At 41.3% G+C, this 27934-nt stretch overlaps 1 protein-coding gene across 1 annotated transcript; it reads right to left on the minus strand.

Moving 5' to 3' along the window:
• On the minus strand, positions 1-27656 carry clstn3 (calsyntenin 3). Its single transcript, XM_088998731.1, is given in 20 exon segments — positions 1-2462; positions 4091-4275; positions 4380-4509; positions 4583-4728; positions 5977-6138; positions 6266-6492; positions 9686-9834; positions 10717-10865; positions 12213-12260; positions 13064-13223; positions 14537-14649; positions 15667-15954; positions 17027-17212; positions 18004-18100; positions 18102-18154; positions 20573-20781; positions 20854-21064; positions 22339-22461; positions 26743-26809; positions 27523-27656. Coding segments are annotated over 19 exon segments (2874 nt in total). The 5' UTR covers positions 27523-27656; the 3' UTR covers positions 1-2291.
• Between the last annotated feature and the right edge of the window lie 278 nt (positions 27657-27934).

Genomic DNA, 27934 nt, shown 5'->3' on the forward strand with positions numbered 1-27934 from the left:
GGGGGGGGCAGTGAAGTGTGTATATGTGTGTATGACTAGTCTTGTGAGGACCACTAACATTTTATACGCTATGTAGTGAGGAAATTTTGGCCGGTCCTCACAAGTTGTTCATTCTGAAGGCTTCTAGAGGGTCTATATATGCATCTGTTAAAGTTTCAGAAAGGTCCTCACAAATTCACCCAAAATGTTTTTTGGTGTGTATTTTCATTTCACTTGGATACACACACTTTTCACTCGTCGTGTGTTTTTATGTGTGTGTGTGTGCGTGGTTCATGAAAGGAAAAAGTTGATACCACAAAAAGTAAAACGATATTTTAACCAAATTCACTACAGGAGTGAGGACTTTGAATGTACCCAGTCAGAAACCTCACTCCTGCTGTTATTTCAGTTTCAAGTCCATTTTTTTTATTTCTTTGTTTTTAAAGAAGCTGAAGGGGGAAATGGGGTGATATTTAGTGTTCAAATGTAACACAAGTTCTTCTCTAAACTTGTCAGCAACGGTGGTCCTCACTCCTTATCTGGAGTTATTCGGACCTCATAAAACTGATGAAACAGGAATGTGTGTGTGTGTGTGTGTGTGTGTGACGGACTTGCGAAAAACCTGGAAAAATTTAATCAAGAATTATGCCGTTTTAAAGTGATTTCTGAGTGAGCACAGGCTAAAAAAATTGGGTCTTAAAATCACATTTTTATGAGTTTCATAAATACAGTAAAGTCTCGTTATATCGATATCGGATATATCGATAGTCCCGGTTATATCGATACTATTTCTATGCACGCACGGAGAAAATTACATGCAAACAGGGTCGGATATATCGATAGCCCCGGTTATATCGATATTTTTTCGGACTCCCTTGAATATCGATATAACGAGACTTTACTGTATGTTTTTATCATGTTTGAAATTGGGTTCCCACGGGAAGCTCCGTGTACGAAAAAAGTTTGTATGCCAAGGTAAAATTTTCATAAATGTAACGTTCGTAAACTGAAAAGTTCGTAAACCGAGGTATCACTGTACTGCATTTTTATGAAAGAAATAATTCAGACAATTTAGTGTTATACTCGAATAAATACAGTAATTATTTTTCCAAATATTTTGGTAGAACGTTCCAAATCTTCCAACGCGGTTGTGATCGCCTCCCCGATTTTTTTTTTTTTTTTGGAGTGTGTCCCTATGTCTCCTTAGCTGATGAAAGTCACATTAAAGTTCATGGCGGAATGTATCGAGAGGGCTGGCAAAATGGCGGAGGGGAGACAGCTTGTGCGTAGGCAGACCTTGTGGCTCGGTCCAATAACTTGTGCGTGTTTGTCGTAGCGTCATGTCATTCGAGCGAAGGGGTCCCCGTTTCTATTTGTGTTCAAGAATAAACGAAAAATACAATCAAGTGTTGTTCTTCAGCCGCATTCATCCAGCATCAATCGCACGATACAGACACGTTTTGTGTTATTGTTATTGTCATTAGCATGACGTGATGGCCAACGGGCGCACCACAAAATCGTTGGCGTGGCTCAGGCAGATCAATTAACATGTCGTGGATAAACTAAACTCTAGGTAGCTACTCCTAGCTAGCTCATAGCTAGCTAGAAATCTACCCAGCTACCTACGCGCTAGCTAGGAGCTAGAAGGATACCTAGCTATCTATGAGCTATCTAGGCGTAGTTAGCTAGAAACCTACCTAGCTAGCTGTGAGCTAGCTAGGACTAGCTAGCTCATACATTACCTAGCTCGCAAATAGCTAGCTAGAAAGCTGCCTAGCTAGATATGAGCTAGCTAGGAGCATCTACCTCATAGCCAGCTGTAAAGCTACTAGCAAGGAGTAGATAGCTAGCTTCTTTCATGATTCACGGGGACTGAAAAAAAGCTGTGAAACTAAATAAGGGCTCTAAACTCTAGGTAGCTATTCCTAGCTAGCTCATAGCTAGCTAGAAATCTACCCAGCTACCTACGCGCTAGCTAGGAGCTAGAAGGATACCTAGCTACCTATGAGCTATCTAGGAGTAGTTAGCTAGAAACCTACCTAGCTAGCTGTGAGCTAGCTAGGAGTAGCTACCTCATACATTGTGCCGACGAACATCGAAGTGGAGGACCGAACGCCGCCGCCGACAATGACGGCGGCCTCTATAGGTCACGTACGGCGTCGTGTGGCTGAGTATTACATCGAATGTGTTGTGCATCGTGTTTTTTTTTCGTTTTTTTTTGCAGATATACATTCCATACATGACGGTAAAAGTGTCGGTTTCCGTGAGAACCGGTGCAGGCGGGGGGTGGGGGGGGTGTGTTTACATGCAGCTCAGTAGCGACGGGCGTTGCCGTCCCGGATCTCCTTCTTGAAGATGATCCGTTGGTCATCGCTGGCGTTGTCGGCAGATTCGGCCACTTCGTCCTCATCTTCTTCTTCCTCCTCCTCTTCCTCAACATCTGCCTCCGTTTCAGCGGACATACCCAGGCGAGACTCGTAGGACTGGGGTAACAGCAGAGGGGGGAAAAGTGGTCACAGTGAGGAGAAAAATAAATAAATAAATAAACAAATAAATCGATAAATAGATCAATGAAAAGATGAATAAAAACATGCAACATTTTAACAACTCACAATAATAATAATAATAAACATTTTCAATTGCAACAATAACTTTCGATTGTTGGTGGCGAAAGTACTCACTTAGGTACAACTCTTGATACGTTAAAAAATATATTTTCTCAAGTAAAAAGTAGAAATCAATTCTTACTAATTACAGTAAAGTCTCGTTATATCGATATCGGATATATCGATAGTCCCGGTTATATCGATACTATTTCTATTCATGCAAACAGGGTCGGATATATCGATAGTCCCGGTTATATCGATATTTTTTCGGACTCCCTTGTATATCGATATAACGAGACTTTACTGTAGCTACAATGCCGGTTTTGATACCTTGTCAAAATGAAAGCTTTTGTTTACTCAAATATTGATCGTACTAAGAAAACAAAATATTAAATCGTAGGTAGCTATGAGCTAGCTAGGAGTAGTTAGCTTGTAGCTCGCTAGAAAGCTACCTATTTAGCTATGAAATAGATAGGAGTAGCAAGCTCATAGCTAGCTAGAAAGCTACTTAATTCACTATGAGCTAGCCAGGAGTCGCTAACTTGTAGCTAGTTAGAAAGCTACCTATCTACCTAAGAGTTAGCGCGTAGCTCGTTAGAAATCTACCTAGCTACCTATGAGCTAGCTCGTAGCTAGCTAGAAAGTTACCTAGCTAGATATGAGCTAGCTAAGAGTAGCTAGCTCATAACTAGCTAGAAAGCTGCCAAGCTAGATATTAGCAAGCTAGGAGCATCTACCTCATAGCCAGCTGTAAAGCTACTAGCTAGCAGTAGCTTGCTAGCATCTTTCATGATTCACAGGGACTGAAAAAAAGCTGTGAGACTAAATAAGGGCTCTAAACTCTAGGTAGCTACTCCTAGCTAGCTCATAGCTAGCTAGAAATCTACCCAGCTACCTACGCGCTAGCTAGGAGCTAGAAGGATACCTATGAGCTAGCTAGGAGTAGTTAGCTAGAAAGCTATTAGCTAGCTAGGAGTAGCTAGCTCATAGCTAGCTAGAAAGGTTCTGAGCTAGATATGAGCTAGCTAGGAGTAGCTAGCCAATAGCTAGCTAGAAAGCTACTAGGTCGGCGTAGCTAGATCATAGCTGGCTAGAAAGCTATCTAGATAGCCACCAGCTATCTAGAAAGCTACCTAGCTAGCCAGATAGCTAGATAGCTTTCTAACCAGCTACGAGCTATCGAGAAAGCTACCTAGCTCGCTACGAGTAGTTAGCTAGCTAGCTAGGAATCGTTAACTTGTAGCTAGCTAGATTACTTAATGTCGTACTTTTGAGTACATGAACCACATTGTGTTACCAAGTCTATGTAGCTTTCTAGCTAGCTATTAGCTAGACACTCCTAGCTAGCTCATATCTAGCTAGGTATCTTTCTAGCTAGCTATGAGCTAGCTACTCCTAGCTAGCTCATATCTAGCTAGGTATCTTCCTAGCTAGCTCATAGCTAGGTAGCTTTCCCCACAAATAAAACCGGTCAAGCCCACACACACGTCCACGGGCGCCATTACCTCCATGGGGTTGACGATGATCGTGAGCGCCGAGTCGTCCCACTGGCCGCCGCCCTCCTTGGCCGCCTGGCGAGCTTCCTCGCTGCGGCGGTGGATGGAGCGTATCCGGTAAATGCCCAGGATCACCATGACCACCAGAAAAGCCACGCACACCATGATGATGACGGTGGCCGCCCCGGGGACAACTGATAACAAAAAATGAATCATTATTGATCCGATGGCGTGTCCGGCATTTTGTGTTGACAAACGCATAAATGACAAACGAAAGTGACAAAATGTGACTGGTCACCTGAGTTGCGGTGGAGACTGGGCAAAGCGTGTCCGCCGAGTTCGCCGGCGTGTTGATGGAGAAACTGTTGCTGGGAGGCCATCAAGTGGGATGGGTGATACATACTGTCCAACGAGTGGAGGAAGTTGACCTAAGAAAGGATCGAAGAAATTAACGAAAGGAAGAGGATTTTCGCCAAAATGCTCCTTTGGAGCTCTTCGAACCTCCAGCGTCAACTCATTGCTGGTATATCTGCCGTTCATCTCAGAGCAGGACAGACGGAAGCGTCGCTCGAAGCGGGACGAGCTCCTGGAGAGTCGGTAGCGGACTGAGCGAAGGACGTCCTCGTATACGGAGATGGATTCGGCACCTGAAGGCCCGGAAGGAAAAAAAAAAATAGTAGAAGGGGGTGCGGACTGAAGCAGAAAATGAGAAAACGCCCCGGAAAAAAAACGGAATCTTCTGGGACATGAACTTGCGATATGAAAACAGAAAAAACGGACTAATTACGATCAGTTTCAAATTTCCAAATGAGTATCGTTTACACATGTCAGTGACTCCAAACGATTTCAAAATGAATCCAACTGAGATCTGGTCTGAGTTCAAGTCACCGCAATTCTCGGATAGTGGCGCAATTGTGCGATGTCACATGACATTCTTTGGGTTAAGAAAGGCTCCAGCTGACCTGGATCAGAAACTGATCATAAACTGAAGTGGATCCAGTTGCATATGTCACTTATTCCAACCGGTTTTGAAATGAATCCAACTGAGATCTGGACTGAGTTCACGTCAACTCAAGTCTTGGATAGTGGCGCAATTGTGCAATGTCACATGACTTTCTTTGGATTGAGAAAGGCTGCAGAAGATCTGGATTAGAAACCGATCAGAAACTGAAGTGGATCCAGTTACACATGTCACTGATTCTAACCGATTTCAAAATGAATCTAACTGAGATCTGGTCTCAGTTCAAGTCACCTCAATTCTCGGATAGTGGCGCAATTGCGCAATGTCACATGACCTTTGGATTGAGAAAGGCTGCAGAAGATCTGGATTAGAAACTGAAGTGGATCCAGTTACACATGTCACTGATTCTAACCGATTTCGAAATGAATCTAACTGAGATCTGGTCTCAGTTCAAGTCACCTCAATTCTCGGATAGTGGCGCAATTGCGCAATGTCACATGACCTTTGGATTGAGAAAGGCTGCAGAAGATCTGGATTAGAAACTGAAGTGAATCCAGTTACGCATGTCACTGATTCTAACCGATTTCAAAATGAATCTAACTGAGATCTGGTCTCAGTTCAAGTCACCTCAATTCTCGGATAGTGGCGCAATTGTGCAATGTCACATGACCTTTGGATTGAGAAAGGCTGCAGAAGATCTGGATTAGAAACTGAAGTGAATCCAGTTACGCATGTCACTGATTCTAACCGATTTCAAAATGAATCTAACTGAGATCTGGTCTCAGTTCAAGTCACCTCAATTCTCGGATAGTGGCGCAATTGCGCAATGTCACATGACCTTTGGATTGAGAAAGGCTGCAGAAGACCTGGATCAGAAACTGATCAGAAACTGAAGTGGATCCAGTTACATATGTAAAAACGTCGATTATTTGACCTGTGATGGCGACGTAGGCCGTCGTGTTGATGATATCCAAGCCCCTCTCTCGCACGACGTCCATATCGACCAGAAGCTCCTCCCGCTCCAGATCTAGCTCCTCCCCCAGAGGTTGAACCTCACAGCCGTCCAAAGTGTGCGCCACGGCATCGGACATCAGCGCTGCAAAATTGACGGTTACAAAAAAAACCCGGTCTCAGGATCAAATACAGTTGTGGTTCAGTTTGGTTCGATTCCAGCAACCAGAATAACCCGATTCACTCGGCAGACGATGGTCCGTTGGACTCACCGCCGCCTTCCATTCCTTGCGCAGCCGTGTTGACCGCATGAGTCAGCGAACAGACGATCCGTAACTCGGGGAATAAGGCGACGCCCCGGGTGGCCTCGAATTCGGGAGCCGGGCGAGCCAGATGGGGGCCCACCCCGGATAAAGAGATCTGAGGGGCATCCGGCTGGAGGACCACCAGGTAACCTTCCAGAGGCTTCAGGGACAGACAGCTCTCCTCGTTGAAACATCTGCAAGGAGGCGAGAAGCAGATCGTGCGACTCAATTTATCATGTGACTGTAACGTGTCATTGAGAGTTTTCAAAGGCGCTTATAAATGAAATGTATTTATTATTATTATTATTATTATTATTATTATTATTGGATATTATTGGATATGCCTTTATTAGTCTCACAGTGGAGAAATTTACATTATCTATTTGCTATGTAGCTGGCTCGCTAGCTATCTACTAGATATCTGGCTGGCTAGCAAGCTAGCTATTAGCTATCTAGTAGCTGGCTAGTTAGCTTCATATGAGTGGGTTGAGTGAACGCTGGTGCGTGTGGCTGCCGCTGCTCACCCACAGAAAAACTTATCCTGTGACTGTAAAGTGTCCTTGAGTTTTGAAAGGTGCGTATAAATGACATGTATTATTATTCAAATAAAATGTATTATCATCATATTAAGATTATTATCATATCAAGATTATTATTATTATTATTATTATTATTATTATTATATTATGTGTGCATTACTTCCGGGTTGAGTGAACGCTGGCACGTGCGGCTGCCGCTGCTCACCCGCAAAAAAACTTATCCTGTGACTGTAAAGTGTCCTTGAGAGTTTTGAAAGGCGCTTATAAATGAAATGTATTATTATTATTATTATTATTATTATTATTATTATATTGTATTTTGGATATCTGCCCTCATTTCAAGCTCAGATAACTCCAGACCCATATGATTTAGGAAATAACTTTTTTCATCTTATGAAATAAGAGAATCTAAGGTTTGTTACGCTGCATTGAATGTTTGTGTAGTAGTGGATTCTGGACTATGATTGACAATGACAAAAACCCTGGCACTGGAGTGGACACATTTTTGCACATCGTCTGGCAGTCAATGTGTTAACAGACACACCAAATTTAGAACCATATTTTCAATTCCCGAATAAACCAAAATTCGTCACGAGACAAGCCGTAACATAATTGCTCAATTTTCGTAACCAATTGTTCTTCTTTCAGGAATCAAATACCTTGCGCTCGAATCAACAGCTCCCCCTGCTGGTTGCTGCCAACCAGCGCATGCAGACCAAGTTCACATTAGCTTCCAGAGACATAATACACGCTTTCGAATACCGTAGCATAAATTATTGTCATAAAAATGTCAGTTATTTATTTGTTTGCGTTGCAAGTGGGCGCGGCAGTACATGAGAGGCGTTGGGGGTGGATTTAAGTACAGCACGTGCGCTACATTTCCACTACCAGAGTGAGCAGCTGCTTCTATCGGCTTGTACAGAATGGCTTGCTGTTTCGCCATCTGGGTGACTTCCTGGGCCCAAATCAATCTAATCTTCACACATGCCATAAAATGGGGGTCGATAACCGAAAAAAAAAAGAAACTCACTTGAGAGGAAGCGAAAACAATCTCTCGGTGACCTTGAATCGCTTTGGAAGCCTTCCAGCATAAAACGCGCGGCCTGAAAATCATCCATCCACGTTCATCCATTAGGCTCCTCGAGTGAGCCGCAGCCGATGCCAGTTGAGGCAGATCGCCCCAGATTGGTCGCCAGCCAATCGCAGGGGAGTTGATTATTTAAATTTGAGACAATAATACAATCTGGGTTTTGAGTTTGATGGGTTTTTTCTTGTCAACAGGCTACCCCCCCCCCCTCCATCGGTCTCTCTTTCTGGTATAAATATAAATGTAAATATGCAGCCCATCCGCCAAATTGCTCACATCTGAAAGGGAATTAATATTTCACAAGCGAAAAGAGATGGACGCTGTGTGGCAGGCGGGAGCGCTGACCCGAGACAAAAAAAAAAAAAAAAAAAAAACGCTCCTCGACAGTTTTGCAATTTCGTGAAGAATATGAAGGGCATTGATGACACTTTTTTTCCTTCATCAAATATGGAAGCAGATATATGTGATGTGCAAAAAAAAAATGGGAAAAGAAAGGCAGTTAAGCAGTATTCCTGATGAAGTTAGGAATGACTGCAAATTATAAAATTAAAAATTTAAAAAATTTAAATATATAAAAAAATAAAACATTAAAAACAATTAGAACACAGGTGTCAAAGTCAAGGCCCGCGGGCCAAATCCGGCCCGCCACATCGTTTTTTTCGGCCCGCGAAAGCAAATCAAACTTCCATGATGATTGCTAAAATCTGAGCCAAAATTTCATATTTTTGGATGTCAACCACAATAAAAGTCATTATTCTTGACTTCAGATTTGAAAACGAGTTATTCATTAATTTGCTGTGTGCTCTATATGTAATACTTGAAGCTATCTATATAGCTATCTATTAGCTGGATAGCTATCTATTAGCTTGCTAGCTAGTTGGCTGGCTAACTATTAGCTAGATAGATAGCTGGCTGGCTATCTATTAGCTATCTGGTAACTCCCTAGCTTGTTTACTATCTATTTGAGTTATTTCCGGGTTGAGTTAACGCTGGCGCGCGTGGCTGCCACTGCTCACCCACAGAAAAACTGATCATGTGACTGTAAAGTGACCTTGAGAGTTTTGAAAAGTGCTTATAAATGAAATGTATTATTATGATTATGATTATGATTATGAATTATGATGATGATGATGATGATGATGATTATTATTATTATTATTATTATTTAACAACATCTGAAGCTGTAACAAAGATCTAACAAGTGAAATGCAGCCCCCTTATGGAAGGGAAAAGACATTGCCAGAGGCCATGACCAGCGCTTTATCGGCACCCAAGCAAGAAAAAACAAAATCCGAATAAATTTGGGAATGGCAGTGAATGAGTTAAAAAAAAAAGGTTTCCAAATCCATGAGTGAAGGGACTTGGCTAAAATATGACATTGTTTGTATCAGCAGTTATCCAGCACGTGTTCAAGGTGTCCCCCGCCTACAGCGTGAAGACAAATGGAAGCTGAATGAATGAACGCACGTACGACGCTGCGGCTTGGCAAGAAGAGTGCGGGTGACTTTTGGGCGAGCAAACGGGCGATAAGCAAGCGTCTTATCGCCACATGATTGTTCTTCCTTATCTCAAGGTTCATATTTGATGAGCTCAATGTCGAAAGGAGAGGAGGGGGAGGCGTTCACGGACCCTCCGGAGTCACAAACTATCAAACATTTCACTTTGTGTGTTAGTGCAAAGGAAATAAGTTCGTCCGGATCGCTGTTACGCAGGCGCGTGAGTGTTTGGCGGCGATAAGACGCGGCGAGGGAGTTGCGGTACCTGAGAGAGGTGGTCAGTTTAAGGGGTCGCACTCCGGGCGTGGCGAAACGGAGGGAGTTCCGGTAGGTCACCTGCTGCACGGCGCGGTTGAAACTCTCAATGTCGTCCCCCTCCAGTACTAATACAGACTGGCTGGGATTCACGTGCACCTGGAAACATCAAATGGTGGGGGTGGAGGTTAGGAGGGGGGGGGGGGGGTTGCTTGAAAGCAAGTAGCACGCCATGCTCTGCTACTGGAAATTGTAACCAATTGTAAAAAAAAAAAAAAAAACATCCAAAATACATATGCATTGTACACATGCAAAAAAATACATACATCTCACACACACACTTAAAGAACAACCGACGTCTCCGGACAAGTTGTGTCCATAATTTGTAAAATGGCTTCAAATGACTTCTACAGAGCGTATTTTAATAAGATTCCACCGCATATAGCTATATTTTACGTTCGATATAACCGGGACTATCGATAAGACTCGCGCTGAATATTCAGGAAGTCTTGTTTTTGAGCTATATTTTACGTTGGTGACGAGTCTTGTAGTTGTGACGTCACTGAAGTCACTGAAGGAACGCACCTGACCGAAAAAAAGGACACATTGTAGCAGTCCTTCATCACGTCAATGCATTTGGCTGTACTTGTTTGGTCTGAAAACCTCGTGTTGCACCAGAAAGAGCCAGAAGAGGGCGTCCAAGCTCCATGTAAGGAATTTATCAGCCTGTGGAAACGGGCTGATTCATTCCTCAAAACAGCTCGGCGGCCATTTTCTGCCTCTTTTTGGGTGAGACATTTCCCCCCAATGTTGCCTCAAAATGGCACAGAATAAATTCTTTAATCGATTAGCAAGCATGTATGCTTTCAAATCACACTCATCCAAAATACATTAACATTGTACAATGCAAAATGACAATGATTGATTTTCCACTTTAAAATAAACTTTCTATTTTAACACGCCATCCTCCATCATCTCTGCTTATTTACTTTGTGTCAAAACGTTATGAGGCCTAGTAGGGTTCCCTGAGGTGTTCGTTACCTTCATGCCAGATCCCAACGTCTCCAGGTCTCCGAAGTCCAGACCCTCTCTGCAAGCATACAAACACTCCACCACGCTGTGAGGCTCCACGCTGCCGGGACGGACCGTCACCCCCGACAACAGGCCGTGGTAACCTCCGGCATATTTGACTGACGGCACACAAAAATGCATCAACCTTTCCTCTCACACATAGTACATATAAAGCACTCTCATTTCGATTTTTTTTTCATTCTAACAAACTTCTTAAATGCTCTGACTGTTTTTTTTGTCATTGCATAAAGTATAGAAACACTCAATGAATACTCTCACGTACAGGCTTGAAAGGCTCTCACACACTCTAACGGCGGTACACTATCACACACCACTGAAACACTTTGAAACACACTATTGATTTTTTCCCCGCTCAAAAACACAAGAGGGATGGTCTCTAACACTCTCTCTCACACATACACAATCCCTGATATGTTTTTTCCCTCTCGCATGTACAATACTGAAAACGCTCACACGCGTGACTAATGCGCTCTTACGCAATTATGGATTTCTTTCACGTACAGTCAAACGTCGGTTTTCGAACATCTCAGTTCTCGTCCAATTGGGTTTTCAACGAAAAACTTCCGTTTTTTTATGCCATGCTTTACAACCGTAAATCGGTTCCAAAAAAAAACTGAGTGCACCTGAATGCACCACTAGACTCCCATTCACTTCTTTATAAATCACTTCCTTGTGTTGTGTCTCATTGTGACCGACGCATTATTATAATGGAAAATGTTTCAGTTTTTGACTGAATCGGTTTTCGAATAGGTTTCTGGAACGGATTATGGTCGAAAACCCAGGTTTGACTGCACTACTGAAAGGTTCTCACATGTAATTCTGAAAAGGTCTTATGGGCATTTGTTTTTTTCATTCCTAACACACATTATGAAACATTTTTCATTGCCTTAGATTCCTTAAATAGAATAGTTACTATGTATTTGTATGTATTAATTTACAAGCTTTTTTAGCACACCAATTACTTTATTGTTATTTCTTTTTTTCCTCTCTTCACTTCTTTTTACTTATCTGGCTATCCAGCTGTCTATCTAGCTATCTGGCTTTTTAGCTATCTACGTAGCTACTTAGCTAGCTAGCTATTTGCTATCTATTAGCTGTCTATCTGGCTATCTCACTGGCTATATATTTGCTATCTAGCTATTGGCTATCTATCTGGCTCTCTATCTAGCTGTGTAGCTATTAGCTATATATTAGCTAGCTTTCTATCTATTTGAGTGAACGGTGGCGCGTGTGGCTGCTGCTGCTCACCCTCAGAAAAACGTATCCTGTGACTGTAAAGTGACCTTGAGAGTTTTGAAAGGCACTTATAAATGAAATGTATTATTATTATGATAATTACTAAATACTTTTGCTCATATACACAGCTAAAAACACCCGGCCTGCAAAAGGATTTCAGTTGTGACCCCGAATGGCATCTCTGGCTGTCCATGGAATCTTTTCCTTACCGTGTGGGATGCTGTTGTTCACTATTTCCCTCTGCTTGTCCTCCGACTCTGTAGCGAGTAACAACAGGGGGGTGGGTTGGAGCAAGAGAAAAAATATATAAGATACAAACACTCATCACAGGATTGAAATTTAAGAAGTTAACGCATCAAACTGCTCCTTTTGGAATATCAAATCAATTTTCCTCATTCAAATGAATGGAGATGCCATCGATCCGTTCCAGATCCACAAAAAAAGTATGCATTTTTTTAAATAAAAGAAAACTACAGTATGGCATAAAAACAAAATAAAAGACAATGTAACGCAGTTTTATGAAGTGAATGCATTGTCATATTTGTGTGTTAAATGTGTCCTTTGACGTGATTTAACTCGACTCTAAGGACGTTATTTTGGCATGCTTTCCTTTCCAACTTTGTAGTCTATTTTCCCAAAACGCCATCTCCATCTTATCAAGCGGCTACCACCAGCCGCTTACAGATCCAGAGATTTTAAGCGCGATGCTGCTTAAAAGAGGTCTGATAGCTGCCTGGCCATGATGCTGCTTCACTAAGCTAAATAATTGATGACTGCGTTATATTATTAGCCCTCAAAGACGCAAAAAACACATCAGCTCAATTATAAGCGAGCAAAAGGATGTAAAATGTCCCGCGGGAGCCTGCCGGCGCGCTTGATGAAAAGTTCCGACGGCGTGATTTACATCCGCGGTCCCAAACCGCTGTGCCACGAATCGGCCACAGGATGAGATTGATGAGAAAAAAAAAAGTTTTGATTAATCATCAAAGTCGGAATTTGGGAAGTTTCACCCTGGCTGGCTGGAAAATGAATTTTCATTCAGGGTTGAGGGGCCTCTTACCCCAGCAGGCGCCGATGAACATCCTCTGACGGGGCGCCGGATTGGGCAGGGCGCCGTTGTCGTGAATGAGAGCGGGGTCAAAGGTCACACCGTCCACGTACAGGGTCACCGAGGGGAACTGGACGCTGAGTGAGAGGTGGTGCCACTCGCTGTCGCACACCTGCCGAGCACACGGGATCATCAATAAGTCGTTTGGGATGACACGAAGTCGATATTTCAGTGACAAAGGCTGGGATTGTTTTCGTAAACACTGTTGGGTATGGTTTTAAAATTGTATTATGATCAAATTGATACATTGTTTCTGGATTCATTGATATCTTATTGGTACAAAAAATAATAAGTCAGCCTTTATTTTTAAAAGCATATACAGTAAAGTCTCGTTATATCGATATTCAAGGGAGTCCGAAAAAATATCGATATAACCGGGACTATCGATATATCCGATATCGATATAACGAGACTTTACTGTATTTGCATTTTTATTTTTTTGGGTTTTACGTCTGTTTTTGGGTTTTGTATTATTGTGATTATTGTTATTTGTATTATTTGTCTTATTTGTTTATTTGTATTATTTGTATTGTTTGTATGTTTCTATATTTTTATGATTTTTATTAACTGTATTATTTGTATTTGTTTGATTGTTTTATTGTTTGCATTATTTTTTTTTACATTTATTACTTGTATTATTTCATTATTTTAATTATTTGTATTATTTGAATTATTTGAATTTTTTTTATTGTTTTTATTCTTTTCTTTCTTTTCAGTCTTTTCATTAGTGTCATTGATGTCATTAATGTCATTAATTGTATTAATTTTACTGTTTTTATTGTTATTATTATTTTATTGTTTATTGTTATTTTATTACTTTTTGTTTTTTATTATTTTTATTGATTTTATTAGATGTTATTATCATTTGATTATTTTTTTGTTATTTTTTATTCTTTTTATTATTTGATTATTTGTATTATTTGTATTCTTTTTACGGACTCGTCACCAACTCAAAAACAAGACTTCCGGAATATTCAGTGCGAGTCTTAAAAGGTAAAATATCGCTATATGCGGTGGAATCTTTGTCAAATACGCTCAGTAGAAGTCATTTGAAGCCATTTTACAAATTATGGACACGGCTTGTCTGGAGACGTCGGTTGTCCTTTAAATGATTTGTTGTTGGTATAGTGGGCGGGGGGTCGGGGGATAAGGTCACAAGGTATCAGACAAAGACAAAAGGATCTGAACAAATCTTATTTTATCTCCGTATCAGGTTGAATGTAATCCTCTTCAATCTGTCTGGGACGGGCGGCTTCAGTCAAATCACCCCTTAGACCCCCCACACCACTAAACCCTTCACTCTCCCATCATCCAGGCGGGCGGACATGTTGGTCTTATGCACGTGTTTTGTTGTGTGCGTGACCCATTATCCCAACAGCTTGAAGAACAACCCCACCCCATCCACTCACACCCCTCGGCCAGTACCTGCTCCAGTTTCCACAAGAACTTGACGGGCCGTGCCGCCGAGACGTCGGGCCAGTAGAAGAGAGAGAGGCGGCAGCCGTGCACGGAAAGCGAATAGTGCGAGAAGGAGTCGTCTGAGGAGAAGAAGATGCAATTAATTGGAGCTTTTAACTCATTGACTGCCAGACATGTGCCAAAAATGTGTGTGTTTGAAAGGCGTTTATAAATAAAATGTATCATTATTATACATGAAATGTGTCATTATTACAGTAAAGTGTCGTTATATCGATATCGGATATATCGATAGTCCCGGTTACATGCAAACAGGGTCGGATATATCGATAGTCCCGGTTATATCGATATTTTTTCGGACTCCCTTGAATATCGATATAACGAGACTTTACTGTATTTAACATCTGAAGCTGTAACAAAGTGCTAACATGGAAAAAAGGGAAATGCTGCCCCCTTGTGGAAGAGAAAAAAAAACATTGCCAGAGGCCATGACCAGCGCTTTATCGGCACCAAAGGAAGAAAAAGCAAAACCCGAATACATTCGGAAATGGCAGAAAATGAGTTAAAAAATGTTTCCAAATCCATGATGTATGTGTGAAGGATAAAACATGACTTTGTTCGTATCAAAATGTATTATTATTATTATTATTATTATTATTATTATTATTATTATTATTATTATTATTATTATTCATGACTTATTCATTATTATTACACTGTAAAACCCAACAAGTTGAAAGTACTCAAATTTTTTATGGCAACTGATTACGTCAAAATTTTTGAGTACAGTTTACTCAAAAGTTTTGAGTAACCTGTACAGGTTACTCAAAACAGGTTACAGGTTACTCAAAACTTTTGAGTAACCTGTTGTCATAAAAATCAGTTGCCATAAAAAATTTGAGTACTTTCAACTTGTTGGGTTTTACAGTGTATATCAAGTGGAGCAATCGCTAGCTCGAGTTGCTTATTTCTCTTCGATAAAACGGCAACATTTTGGAATATTGCGACACATTTATGTCCAGCCAGTTCTGGAATTTATAATTTATAATATGTAAGAAATAAAAGCAAGGTATTGATCCAAATTCAGATTATTCATTGTCATTGTAATATTCAAATGATTACAATTCGTCACAACTCACCATTCTTGACTGTGCTACACACAATGGTCTCCTCTTCCTTGCGATTGGTTTTTGACTGAGCAGCAGCCGGCTGGATGTTGGTACCCCATCGACGCATCCACAGCTGCAGGGTGAAATGGTCGCCCGACAGACCCGACACAACCGCGTCCGGCACCACCGCCACGTGGTTGGACCCGTTGAAGGAGAAGACCAAAGAGGAATCCGAGGAAGGTAAAGTGGGAAGCGCCGACGTCCAGTTGGCTGCGGGCGACGGCGGTGGGAGGAGGTCGACCTCGCCTCGAACAGCGCCTGGTTAAGACGCAGCCAAAAAAATCAGTCGAAACAAGACGGGGGATTTGAGTCATGTGACTTGACGCCGGCCAGATTTCAGTTGGCGATTTTATCTCACTAAAAAAATCCCAACGCTAGTTTTATTAATAATAATAATAATAATAATAATAATAATAATAATAATAATAATAATAATAATAAATACTAATAATAATTCCAATACTAATACTAATAATACTAATAATAATCATAATCCTACTACGACTACAACTACAACTACTACTAATAATAATAATACCAATAATAATAATAATAAATACTACTAATAATAAAATAATAATCATAATCCTACTACGACTACTACTACAACTACAACTACTACTACTAATAATAATACTACTAATAATAATAATAAATATGAATAATAATAAAATAATAATCATAATCCTACTACGACTACTACTACAACTACTACTACTACTACTACTACTACTACAAATAATAATAATAATAAATACTAATAATAATAAAATAATAATCATAATCCTACTACGACTACTACTACAACTACTACTACTACTACTACAACTAATAATAATAATAATAATAATAATAATAATAATAATAATAATAATAATAACAGTCACAGGATAAGAACAAAATAGCTAGCTAGCCATTATAGCTAGCTTATTAGTTTGGCTAGCCAATAGCTAGCCAAACTATTAAGCTTTATGTCGTTTATAGATTTATTTGGAAAGATATTAATTATTAGACTATGGAAGTTTTTTTTTAAATATTTTATGGATATCTTGATACAGGTAACGCAAGTATATAAAGTGTTGACGTTACGTGCTCGTGATGAGTGAAAAGTGGCTAATGTGCTGAGGCTATTGGATTTGTCAGGTAATGACTTGAGTTGCTCTAAATTTATTAAGGAGCTCAATTTTTGTCACTTTAATTTTTGTAGCTTTGACATACTCGGAATTCGAAAACTAAGACTTGAGGCATTCTTATACAATACAATAAATACATAGCGCTTTAACAACAGCTGAAGCTAATGACTAAAATATGTCAGTTTAGACGCACGTACCGCAAAGTCGGCGCACGGATCGGTCAGAGTAGCTGTCTCGATCGCATCCCTTTCCGATGTGGCCGGTCTGAAGCTCTACAGTGGCTTGGATGTTCCAAACGGTCTCCTCGCAAGTCTCCAAATGCAAGGTGGGGAAAAGCGGGATGCTACCCGAGCCGGGGGTATACTCCACGCGCTTGGTCCAACCTGAAACATCATCCAATAAATTATGCTGACTTTGAGGATAATCGCTTGGGTGAAATTGTTAAAAATAATGAACGGCATGCTAATTTTCTGGAAAATAAATAATTCCAAATAGAAACAGTTGCACTGCTCATATAATTTCCGACATTCCCTTAACAGGTTAGATCAGGGGTGTCAAAGTCATTTTTTTGCCGCGGGCCACATTGTAGTTATGGTTTCCTCTCGAGGGCCGTTATGAATTTGGGGAACCCATTAGAATGTTTAAATCCCTTCAAATATTACATATAGAGCACACAGCAAATTAATGAATAACTCGTTTTCAAATCTGAAGTCAAGAATAATGACTTTTATTGTGGTTGACATCCAAAAATATGACATTTTGGCTCAGATTTTAGCAATCATCATAGAATTTAACAAGTTTGATTTGCTTTCGCGGGCCGAAAAAAATGATGTGGCGGGCCGGATTTGGCCCGCGGGCCTTGACTTTGACACCTGTGGGTTAGATTGACAAGGCAGTGCTTAAAGTCTGACATCGAACTAGCTGAAAAAATAAAATAATCCACATACATCTACTGGGAGCAATGCAGACCAAAGAAATATAGTTTTTTTAAACTAATAATTGAATTTAAATCGAGCAGGTCAGTGCTTTTGAGTGTTTAATCCAAAGGTGTCCAAGTCAAGGCCCAGGGGCCAGATCTGGCCCACCAAATCCATTATTTCGGCCCGCGAAAGCAAATCAAACTTGTGAAATTCCGCCCAAAAAAATATATATAAACGCCAAAGAAGCGACTTACCCATCCAGCCGGGCCTGCAGGACGGCTTGACCGTCACCACCACCTGAGCGTCGGCCTGAGCGCGGTTCTTGCCGCAATCGAAGGCGGTTACCCAGAAAGGTGTGAACGTGCTGACGTTTGGAGTCCAGAGGCTCCGTGTTCTTTATGTTACCTAGGCGACGCAAAGAGAAGGGTTAGGGGGGGGGGGGGGGTCAAAAAAAAGATGATACAGTGATACCTTGGCTTACGAACTTAATTGATTCCCAGGAAGTGTGTATTCCAAACATTAATTTCCCATAGGAAACCATGAAAATGAGAATAATCCGTTCCCAGGTCCCCATAAAACATAATTTTCAACTAAATGAGCCTTAAAACTACACACAATATACCTTATTTTATGTATAATAAATGTGCTATGGTATTGTAATTAAAGAACTAAACTGTACTGTATAATAAAGTCATTTTATTTACCTTTGTGATGGTCATTGATGGCTTGATGGAATGCATAGCTTTTTGCATAAAGTGTCTCAAGGAGCTCTGGGTTGTACATCTTAGAAGTTGTGATATTGCAACAGCAACAGATGCAGGCGGACACACTTGAAACTTCATTAATAGCTGGTTCCCTTGCTTGTCTTTTCTCTTTACATTGGCTTGTGCAGGTTATTTGTGGAGCCTGATTGATGGGATATTTTAACCTTGCAGTCTACACTCTGCCTTTGAACTATCAATAAAGTTGAAACAAGTCCAAATTTCATTGTTTTCTATCCATTTTCTCACGATTTCACTTTTGTTTTTGTGTTTCACTTTTGTTGTTATTTTTGTTTCAAGCTCTGTCATCTCCCTTTTGTGTGTGTGTGTTTTCTGTTTGGCTGCCATTTTCAGCTCCTTGTTAGGAGCTCCAAGAACTGGCTCGTTCGTGAATGTCACATCACTCATTGTGGCGCTCCGTGTATTTCCCAAAAAATAGTTTGTATGCCAAGATTAGATTCTCGCGAATTTAACGTTCGTAAGGCGAAAAGTTCGTTAGCTAAAACGTTCATAAGCCGAAGTATCAATGTAATGAGAAAAAAAGCACACACAAAAATTATCATAATACATTTCATGGTATAACTCCCTCATTGACACGCAACACTTGCACCATTTTTAAATAACAGACTATAGCTGCGCCAAAAAGGTCGCGGGAATTGACGTTCACGTGAAATGCAGTCACGTGAAGGAACAAGGTACAAAAAAGGACAGCATGGTCGGAACGCGGGGGTCTCGGACCACCTAGTAATTTTCATAGAGTCGCAGCGAGGTAGCCATTCTTCCTTCTTCCTCGCTTTGTACAAAAACAGCAGGCGCTCGCCGTCTGTCAGTCAGCCAAGCTGGGCGGCGGTTGCGTTAACAAGAAGAAAAAAAAAGACATTGACGGAAAGAAAGCACCTGAACAGCTGCTGCCATGAAAATTCACAACAATAGTCCGCCCACATGACATCTATTTTCACAGATGCGGTTTAATACCTGGCAGGGGAAGGAAGACATTGCATTTGTGTCTTGTTCGGCTTAACACTAGGCTGTGGTGAGGTCTTTTTCGGTCCCATAATCGCAAAAGTACTACACTCGATAACAAACCATGTCCGCACTCAAAGAAAGGGGGTGACAAAAACTAGTCCGCCAGCCAACGTGACGCCGCGTGGTTTGGTTCGTCCGCCGAAAAGTAGTTCGTCAACCGAGACTACATGCTCGCGAATTTCATGTTCGTGAGGCAAAAAGTTTGTGAGCTGAAGTGTTTGTATGCGGAGGTATCACTGTAATAATAATAATAATAATAATAATAATAAATAATAATAATAATAATAATAATAATAATAATAATAATGCATTTCATTTATAAGCGCCTTTCAAAACTCTCAAGGTCACTTTACAGTCACATGATAAGCTTTCCTGCGGGTGAGCAGCGGCAGCCATACGCACCAGCGTTCACTCAACCCGGAAGTTAATAGATAGAAAGCTAACCAGCCAGCTAGTAGACAGTTAATAGATGCCCAACAGATAGACAGCTAGATAGCTAGCCACTAGATAGCTCCATAGCTAATAGCTAGCTAGAGAGATAGTTAGTTAGCTAATAGACTGAATGTCACTATTAAATACACAGATAGAAAGCTAGCTAGCCAGCTAGTAGATAGCTAATAGATAGCCAATAGATAGCTAGCCACTTAGATAGATATGTAGCTAATAGATAGCTAGCTAGCTAGATAGCTAGTTATCAGAATCAGAAAACCTTTATTCGTCCCACAATAGGGAAATAGTTAGCTAATACATTGAATGTCACTAATTCAATAAATAAACAAAAACTATAATAATAATAATAATAATAATAATAATAATAATAATAATAATAATATGATGGCGCCCTGAGAGTGGCTGCCTTTCCAGCAGCTCCTGTATTTTGTTTTTCTACTTCTTTCTTTCCTGTCATCTTCCTTTTATAACTTGGCTGCTGTGAAATGTAAATGTTTCCACCGCGAAACTAATAAAGGTAAATCCAATCCAATCTGTACTTCTGAACCCAAAATATTTAAGACGTGATGGGATTTGTTTGACTCACCGTCGTTGTCGATAGCAAAGGGCACGTTGGGAGTGATGATGTCGTAGAAACAAATCTGGCTGTACTGCGGTGAGCAATCGGCATCGAGCGCCTCCGCCCGCACGATGCGGTCAAACAAACGCCCCTCCGGGACCGAGGCCTCGTAGCGACGCTCCACGAACACGGGGGAGAACTCGTTGACGTCGTTCACCCGCACGTGTACGGTGGCCCTGACGAAACACGAAGCGTTGTTAAGAGGAAAGTGGGCGGAGCCAAAAGCGCGGCGGTCCCTAGCCACTCACTTGTGGGATTTCTTGCTGTTAACGCCATCGGGACCCTCGCCGCAGTCGTAGGCTTGGATAGTAAAGCTGTGCTCCCGTTGGCTCTCGCAGTCCAGAGGTTCCTTGGAACGCACCAGACCTTCTCCGGTGGAGCGGTCCAGGACCACTGCTTCAAACTGGACCGAACCGGAACCCGTGGGGCCATTGTGGACCCGGAAACCACAAATTTCACCTGAATGTGGGCGGGAGAACAATGGAGTATATAATGTAGTCGACGTGCACATTCCGCCATGACGTCCCTGATCCGCTGCTAAAATAATAATAATAATGATAATAATACATTTATAAGAGCCTTTCAAAACTCTCAATGTCACTTTACAGTCACAGGATGAGTTTTTCACTGGGTGAGTAGCGGCAGCCACACGCGCCAGCGTTCACTCAAGCCGCATGTAACTCAAATAGGGACGAATAAAGGTTTTCTGATTCTGAATAGATGGAAAGCTAGTTAACTAGCTAATAGATAACCAGCTATCTATCCAGCCAGCCAGCTAAATAGCCACATAGCTCGCTAGCTAATAGATAGCCAGCCATCTATCCAGTCAGCCAGTTAAATAGCCACATAGTTCGCTAGCTAATAGATAGCCAGCCATCTATCCAGTCAGCCAGTTAAATAGCCACATAGCTCGCTAGCTAATAGATAGCCAGCCATCTATCCAGTCAGCCAGTTAAATAGCCACATAGCTCGCTAGCTAATAGATAGCCAGCCATCTATCCAGCCAGCCAGCTCAATAGCCACATAGCTGTCTTGTTCGGGTTCTTTGAGGATCCTGATTGATGGGATATTTTAACCTTGCAGTCTACACTCTGCCTTTGAACTATCAAAGTTGAAACGAGTCCAAATGTCACTGTTTTTTTCCTCACTCTCTCTCTGTCGTCTGCCTGTCTTTTGAATGTTTAAACCACCTCCCCTCACTGCTGCGTTCTTGACCAATCACGTGGCTTTAACCGAAGACTGGAGGCGGGGAATAGAAAACAAAAAAAAGCCCGCTCCCATTTCCTTGTGAAGAGAACGGGCTCATTCGCGAACGACAGACCACTCTGTGTGTATCCCGAAAAATAGTTTGTATGCCAAGGGGTTCATAAAACCGAGGCATCACTGTACATCCAATCCAATCCAATGTATCATGCGAAAAAATGCCTTTAATGTAGAACCGAATGAGCCCATCACGAGATACGATTGACGAGAATATCGATATTGCGAGTGACGCAAACCTATTTCATTGGAGCCCACCACGGTTATTTCAAGATGTGGGATGCACGCATGATCGAGCAGCTGACGGGTGCTGCAGGGACAGCTTCAATTACACGACGCCACTCTAAAAATAGACATCTCGGTCGGCAAATTCATACATGCGAAAACGAAGGAAGATGGAAATATAACAATGTGATTTCTAACAAAGTGTAATAAAGAATCTGTTCATTGACGCGACTAATGCTGGGCGTTACCGGCGTAGTGGAGAGGAGCGTCTTTGTCCAAAGCGAAGAGCGGCGGGTTGAGAAGGACCGTGTTGTCGTTTTCCATCACGATGCCTTGGTATTCGGTCTCGATCCATGGCTTGTGTTTATTGGCTGTAAAGATCAAAACAAACAATATTTAATATGTCAACAAAAAGTAGACAGTAGCAATTGACAAGTTTATGCTTTTGAATATTCTCATTCATTCAAGTCATTCCATTACGACGCCATTTTACAGTAGAGGATACCGAAGGTGCAGGTGCTTTAAAGTATGCTGAATAAAGTCGTGAAAATGAGTTTTTTTTTAGATAGAAGAAAAATTGGGTTACCAATTGGGGAAATTAAAATACAGTGATACCTCAGTTTACGAAAATTTTAGCTCACAAACTTTTCGCCTTACGAACATTATATTTGCAAAAATATAATCTTGGCATACGAACTAGTTTTCGGCGGACGAACAAAACCACAGAGCGTCACGGTGGCTGGCGGACTAGTTTTCGGCGGATAAACACCAAACCACACGGTCGAAAAGCGCCATGGTGGCTGGCGGACTAGTTTTCCACACCAATGGTCTTTGAGTACACTCAGTCCAGATGAGGTTTGCTATCGAGTGGAGTACTTTTGCTATTATGGGACCGAAAAAGACCCCACCACAGTTTGTGTGTGTTAAGCCAAAGAGGACACAAAACAAAATGACAGTGGAGAAGAAGAAGGAGCTCATCGAGAAACACGAACGAGGTGTGCGTTGGTATGACTTAGCGTCCCAGTATGCTAAGTCGACCATTGCTACGTGTGGCTAAGGGTGTTTCTGTGTTGTCTAAGCAATGGTCTCAGGCAATAGAAGAGGTTGAAAAACTTCTGTTGATTTCAATTAACAAAAAGCAGCTAGCAGGGGACAGTGTGAGTGAGGTTATTATCGCCGAGAAAGCATGGCAACTTCACAGATATCATCAAGAGGCAACTACATCATCACGATCATCACAAAGGTAAATAAAACGACTTTATTATATAGTACTGTTTATTTCTTTAATTACAATACAATAGCACATTTATTATACATAAAATAAGGTATATTTTGTGTAGTTTTAAGGCTTATTTAGTAGATAAGGATGTTTAATGGGGACCTGGAAACGGATTATTCTCATTTTTAATGGTTTCCTATGGGAAATTAATGTTTGGAAGACAAGTAAATTCGTAAAATGAGGTATCACTGAAGGTTCAGGTGTTTAAGTATGAGGAGTAAAGTAATGGAAAGGAGGCGTTTTGGGGATATGGAAAGTAAAATACAAGACAACAACTAAGCTTGCTTCACTTCTCATTGTCCTAATTCTATCAGGGAGTACAAACCTTCGACGAAACGTCCGCTTTTTTAATCACACACTCATCGCTGGCACCGCCATCAATCAGCCCGCATGAGCTCCATAATATTCTACTGAAAGGACAAAAAAACCGCCCCGGGTTTTCTGTGAATAATAACCTTTTAATTGCCAATTCATTATTCATCCTTGTGCTGGCTGTTCAGCGAGAAAGGATCAAAGGCCAAGTTAATGAGAAGAAGCGGCGATTGTTCTGAGACAAGCTTTTTAGTATCGTAGCTTTTTTTTTTTTTGGGGGGGGGGGGTGAAAACCACAGACGATCGTCTGGAAAAGTGTTAACTTGTCAATTTAAGAATAATAATAATACATTTCATTTTAAAACTCTCAAGGACACTTTAAAGTCAAATGGTATATTTTCTGCTGGTGCCATCACAGCAACTCTTTAGACTAATTATTAATCGATCTATTTTGCCGAGCCAACCTACCTTGCTACTTCGATGTTGTAATTTGGAGAGGAGAGAAAAAAACAAATGTCCTTTTTGTCTCTGTGCCCGTACTTTCAGTTTGAACGTGGCCTAAATGCTAATCTTTCTCAAATTGTTGTTTCGAAACTGGCTCGCCCGACACGCTCATAAATCATAAAAGCAGGACAAATCGAAGTCGATATTGATTTCCTGCCGTTTTTCTTCGGTTGTTTATCACTTCCTCTTTTTGATTGGCTGGCGAACAGCCAATCAGATTTTTCATTTTGTCACCGACGACCGTCGCCATTTTGCTTGTTGAATCAAGCGAAAAAAAAGATCAAACTATCGACGTCTCGTTCATTCTTAAAAGCACAAACACAAAAATAAACACGCACAAAGACAGAAATTATAGACTTAAAAAATTATACACTATTGTGGACGATTATAATTGTGTTTGTTAATTAGCTAGCTATCTGTTAGCTATCTATTAGCTAGCTTGCTTACTATCCAAGTTACTTAGCTATCTACTAGCTGTCTATTAGCTAGCTACCTTTCTATATGAGTTACTTCCGGATTAAGTGAAGGCCTAGCTAGCTATCTGTTAGCTATCTATTAGCTAGCTAGCTTTCTATCCAAGTTACTTAGCTATCTATTAGATGTCTAATTGCTAGATACATTTGTATCTGAGTTACTTCCGGGTTGAGTGAAGGCCTAGCTAGCTATCTGTTAGCTATCTATTAGCTAGCTAGCGTTTCTATCCAAGTTACTTAGCTATCTATTAGCTGTCTATTAGATAGATACCTTTGTATCTGAGTTACTTCCGGGTTGAGTGAAGGCCTAGCTAGCTATCTGTTAGCTATCTATAAGCTAGCGACCTTGTGGGTTTTGGTATTATTTATCTCCCTCAGTATGACGCCTCCACCCTCCTCCTTCCATGTCACATTAATCTGAGCATCAGGCGCACGGATTACATTCCGGATTACAGATTGAGAGGCATTCCATCGTTCTGTCTCTCATTGGCACCGCTAGCTCACCACGACATGCACGTCTTCATCGGCCTCCCTCGACTCCCTTCCACGTGATCTCACATCCTCCTGCACCTTCTTCGTCTGGGTCTTTTCGGCCATGTTTCCCTCTCCTCCTGTCACTGCTCCTTCTCCGCCATCCCTCCCGTCCTACTTGGCCTTCATCATGCTCCCTGTCCCTCCCTGTCCTCCCCCCCCGTCCTTCTCAGATGATCTTTAGAGAGCAGACTTGGAATAGGTGAATGGTCAATTTGACATTAACGGAAGGAATAGCGTGATGTGGATGACAGATTGGATTGGATTGAAGGTACTACCTTTATTAGTCTCACAGTGGAGAAATGTATATTTCACAGCAGCAAAGTTATGAAAGGAAGAGGAAATGAAAGAAAGAAGTAGAAAAACAAAATACAGGAGCTGCTGGAAAGGCAGCCACTCTCGCGGCACCATCTCGTAGTCAAAAGAACAAAAAAAAACGAAATAACTAAATAATAAATATTGTTGTTGCCTCCCAATTTATTAGGCACGATAATAATAATAATAATAATTTCATTTAAAAGCGCCTTTCAAAACTCTCAAGGTCACTTTACAATCACAGGATCCGTTTTTCAGTGGGTGAGCAGCGGCAGCCACACGCGCCGGCGTTCACTCAACCCGGAACAAACTCGGATAGAATAGTAAAACAAATAGATAGAATGCTAGCTAGCAAGCAAATAGATAGCTAATATTAGCTGTCTATTAGCTGTCTAGCTGGCTGGCTAGCTATCTAGCTATCTATCGTTTAGCTATCCAGATGGCTAGGTAGCTATCTATCAGCGACTGTATCCTGTGACTGTAAAGTGACCTTGAGAGTTTTGAAAGGTGCTTATAAATGAAATGTATTACTATTATTATTATTATTATTACTGTATCTATTAGCTAGCTAGCTAGCTTTCTATCTATTTGAGTTACTTCCGGGTTGAGTAAACACTGCGCGTGTGGCTGCCGCTACTCACCCACAGAAAAGCTTATCCTGTGACTGTAAAGTGAGCTTGAGAGTTTTGAAAGGCGCTTATAAATGAAATTATTATTATTATTATTATTATTATTACTATTATTATTATTATTACGACTAAACAATTAACTCATTCACTGCCATTCCCCGAATTTGTTCCGGTTTTGTTTTTTTTCTTGAGGGAATTTACTAATCTAAATGTATTGTATTGTATTTTGTACATCCGCCCCCATTTCAAGCTCAGATAACTCCAGACCCATTACATTTAGGAATTAACTCTTTTTTTTCTGACGAAAGAAGAGAGTTTTACTCAAGCTTTATGGAACGTTGATGTAGTCCTAAAACTCAATATTCTGTGTGTCCTGGAATTCGAGTGAAAATGACAAAAACCCTGGCACTGGAGTGGACACCTTTTTGCACATCGTCTAGCATTGAATGAGTTAAAAGCTTTCTGACAGTGTGGATCAAAACTCATCGTCATTTTAAAGACATAACAGATAGATGTAAAACGAGCAAAAAAAAAAAAACAAAACAAAAATGACAACAACCATGACAACACAACACCAGCAGCCGATATCGATCCGGATGAGTAACTGACCTTTGTTGCCATTGGCAACGGATGTCAAGCAAAGGAAGAGGAAGGAGAGACATTTCATTTTGTCCATCTGGGTGGGGAGCAGAGGTGTAGAGAAAAGGGATAAGGAGGGGCGTGGGGGTTGCATGCAACAACAACTCATTAGCACTCCAGAAGTAGAGACATAGAGGTTAATAAAATAAAATACACTAAAACATGCAGGGAGAAGCATTTTGATTGTCATTACACAAACTCAATAAAATGACACCATTTTTGCACCTAATTTCATGCGGTGCAAATTTGTTGTGAAAATATTTGGATGGATTTGAGAATGGTGTACTAAAAAAAAAACATATGCCGTAACCCAAATGACAGAAACGTGTCCTTTATTTCTCATTTGACGGACGCCACTTCCTAAAAATGGGCATAAGTCCGGGTGAGGGTGTTAAGTGGGTGTTTTCCACCTTTTTAACTGTGCTTTGGCAGCTGAACGTGGCCCCTTATTGGAAAAAAAAACGACACCTCAGGGTAGGATGGGGATAAAAATGATGACGAGTGGTACATCGTAGTCGCCCCAAATACGATCCGCGTTCGACATTCCTAATCGATATTCTACATATTGATCATATTGACATCCGGTAGGCCAAACTAACGCATGTGTTCCCCACTTGCAATGCGACATGAGTGCGTGACAGTGACACGAATGGAAGCTTCAATCATGGCTGCCCCGGTTCGTTAAAAGTAAGGTGAAATGTCGCAGGAACCGTAATGTCGATGATGGTCATGAACAAGAAGTGACGTTACCGTGTCGGTTGCAGTAGGGATGCTCGCTCGGTACCCACAGCCTCCTTTTTTTATTTTATTTTTTATATTTTTTAGCCTGGCTGTATCCGCCTTCGAGCAGCTGCCTCTACCCCGAGCACACGTCCTCGTCGTCGGTTGCAAAGCTCCCGGTGGGTCGTTGATGGAGCTGGTTGGTTTGTGGAAGGCTGAGAAGGGGTGTGGGGTGAAAAAAATATCCCCAAGAGGATTCGGTGTGTAATGCCCTTGCTTTCTCGTCCGTGGAGAAGGAGAGATTGCGTGGGAATATTACGGTGGCGTCCCCCCACCAACTGCGGCTCCTCCCCTCCCTCGGCGGTGCGTTTACCCGCCCACACTGCGTCCTTCACCGGCTACGTTCTCGTTCAGCACCTCGGTGACACACTGGTGCTTTTTC

Source organism: Hippocampus bargibanti, linkage group LG06 (genome assembly GCF_051943395.1).
Source record: "Hippocampus bargibanti isolate YZ-2025 linkage group LG06, ASM5194339v1, whole genome shotgun sequence".
NCBI lineage: Eukaryota > Metazoa > Chordata > Actinopteri > Syngnathiformes > Syngnathidae > Hippocampus > Hippocampus bargibanti.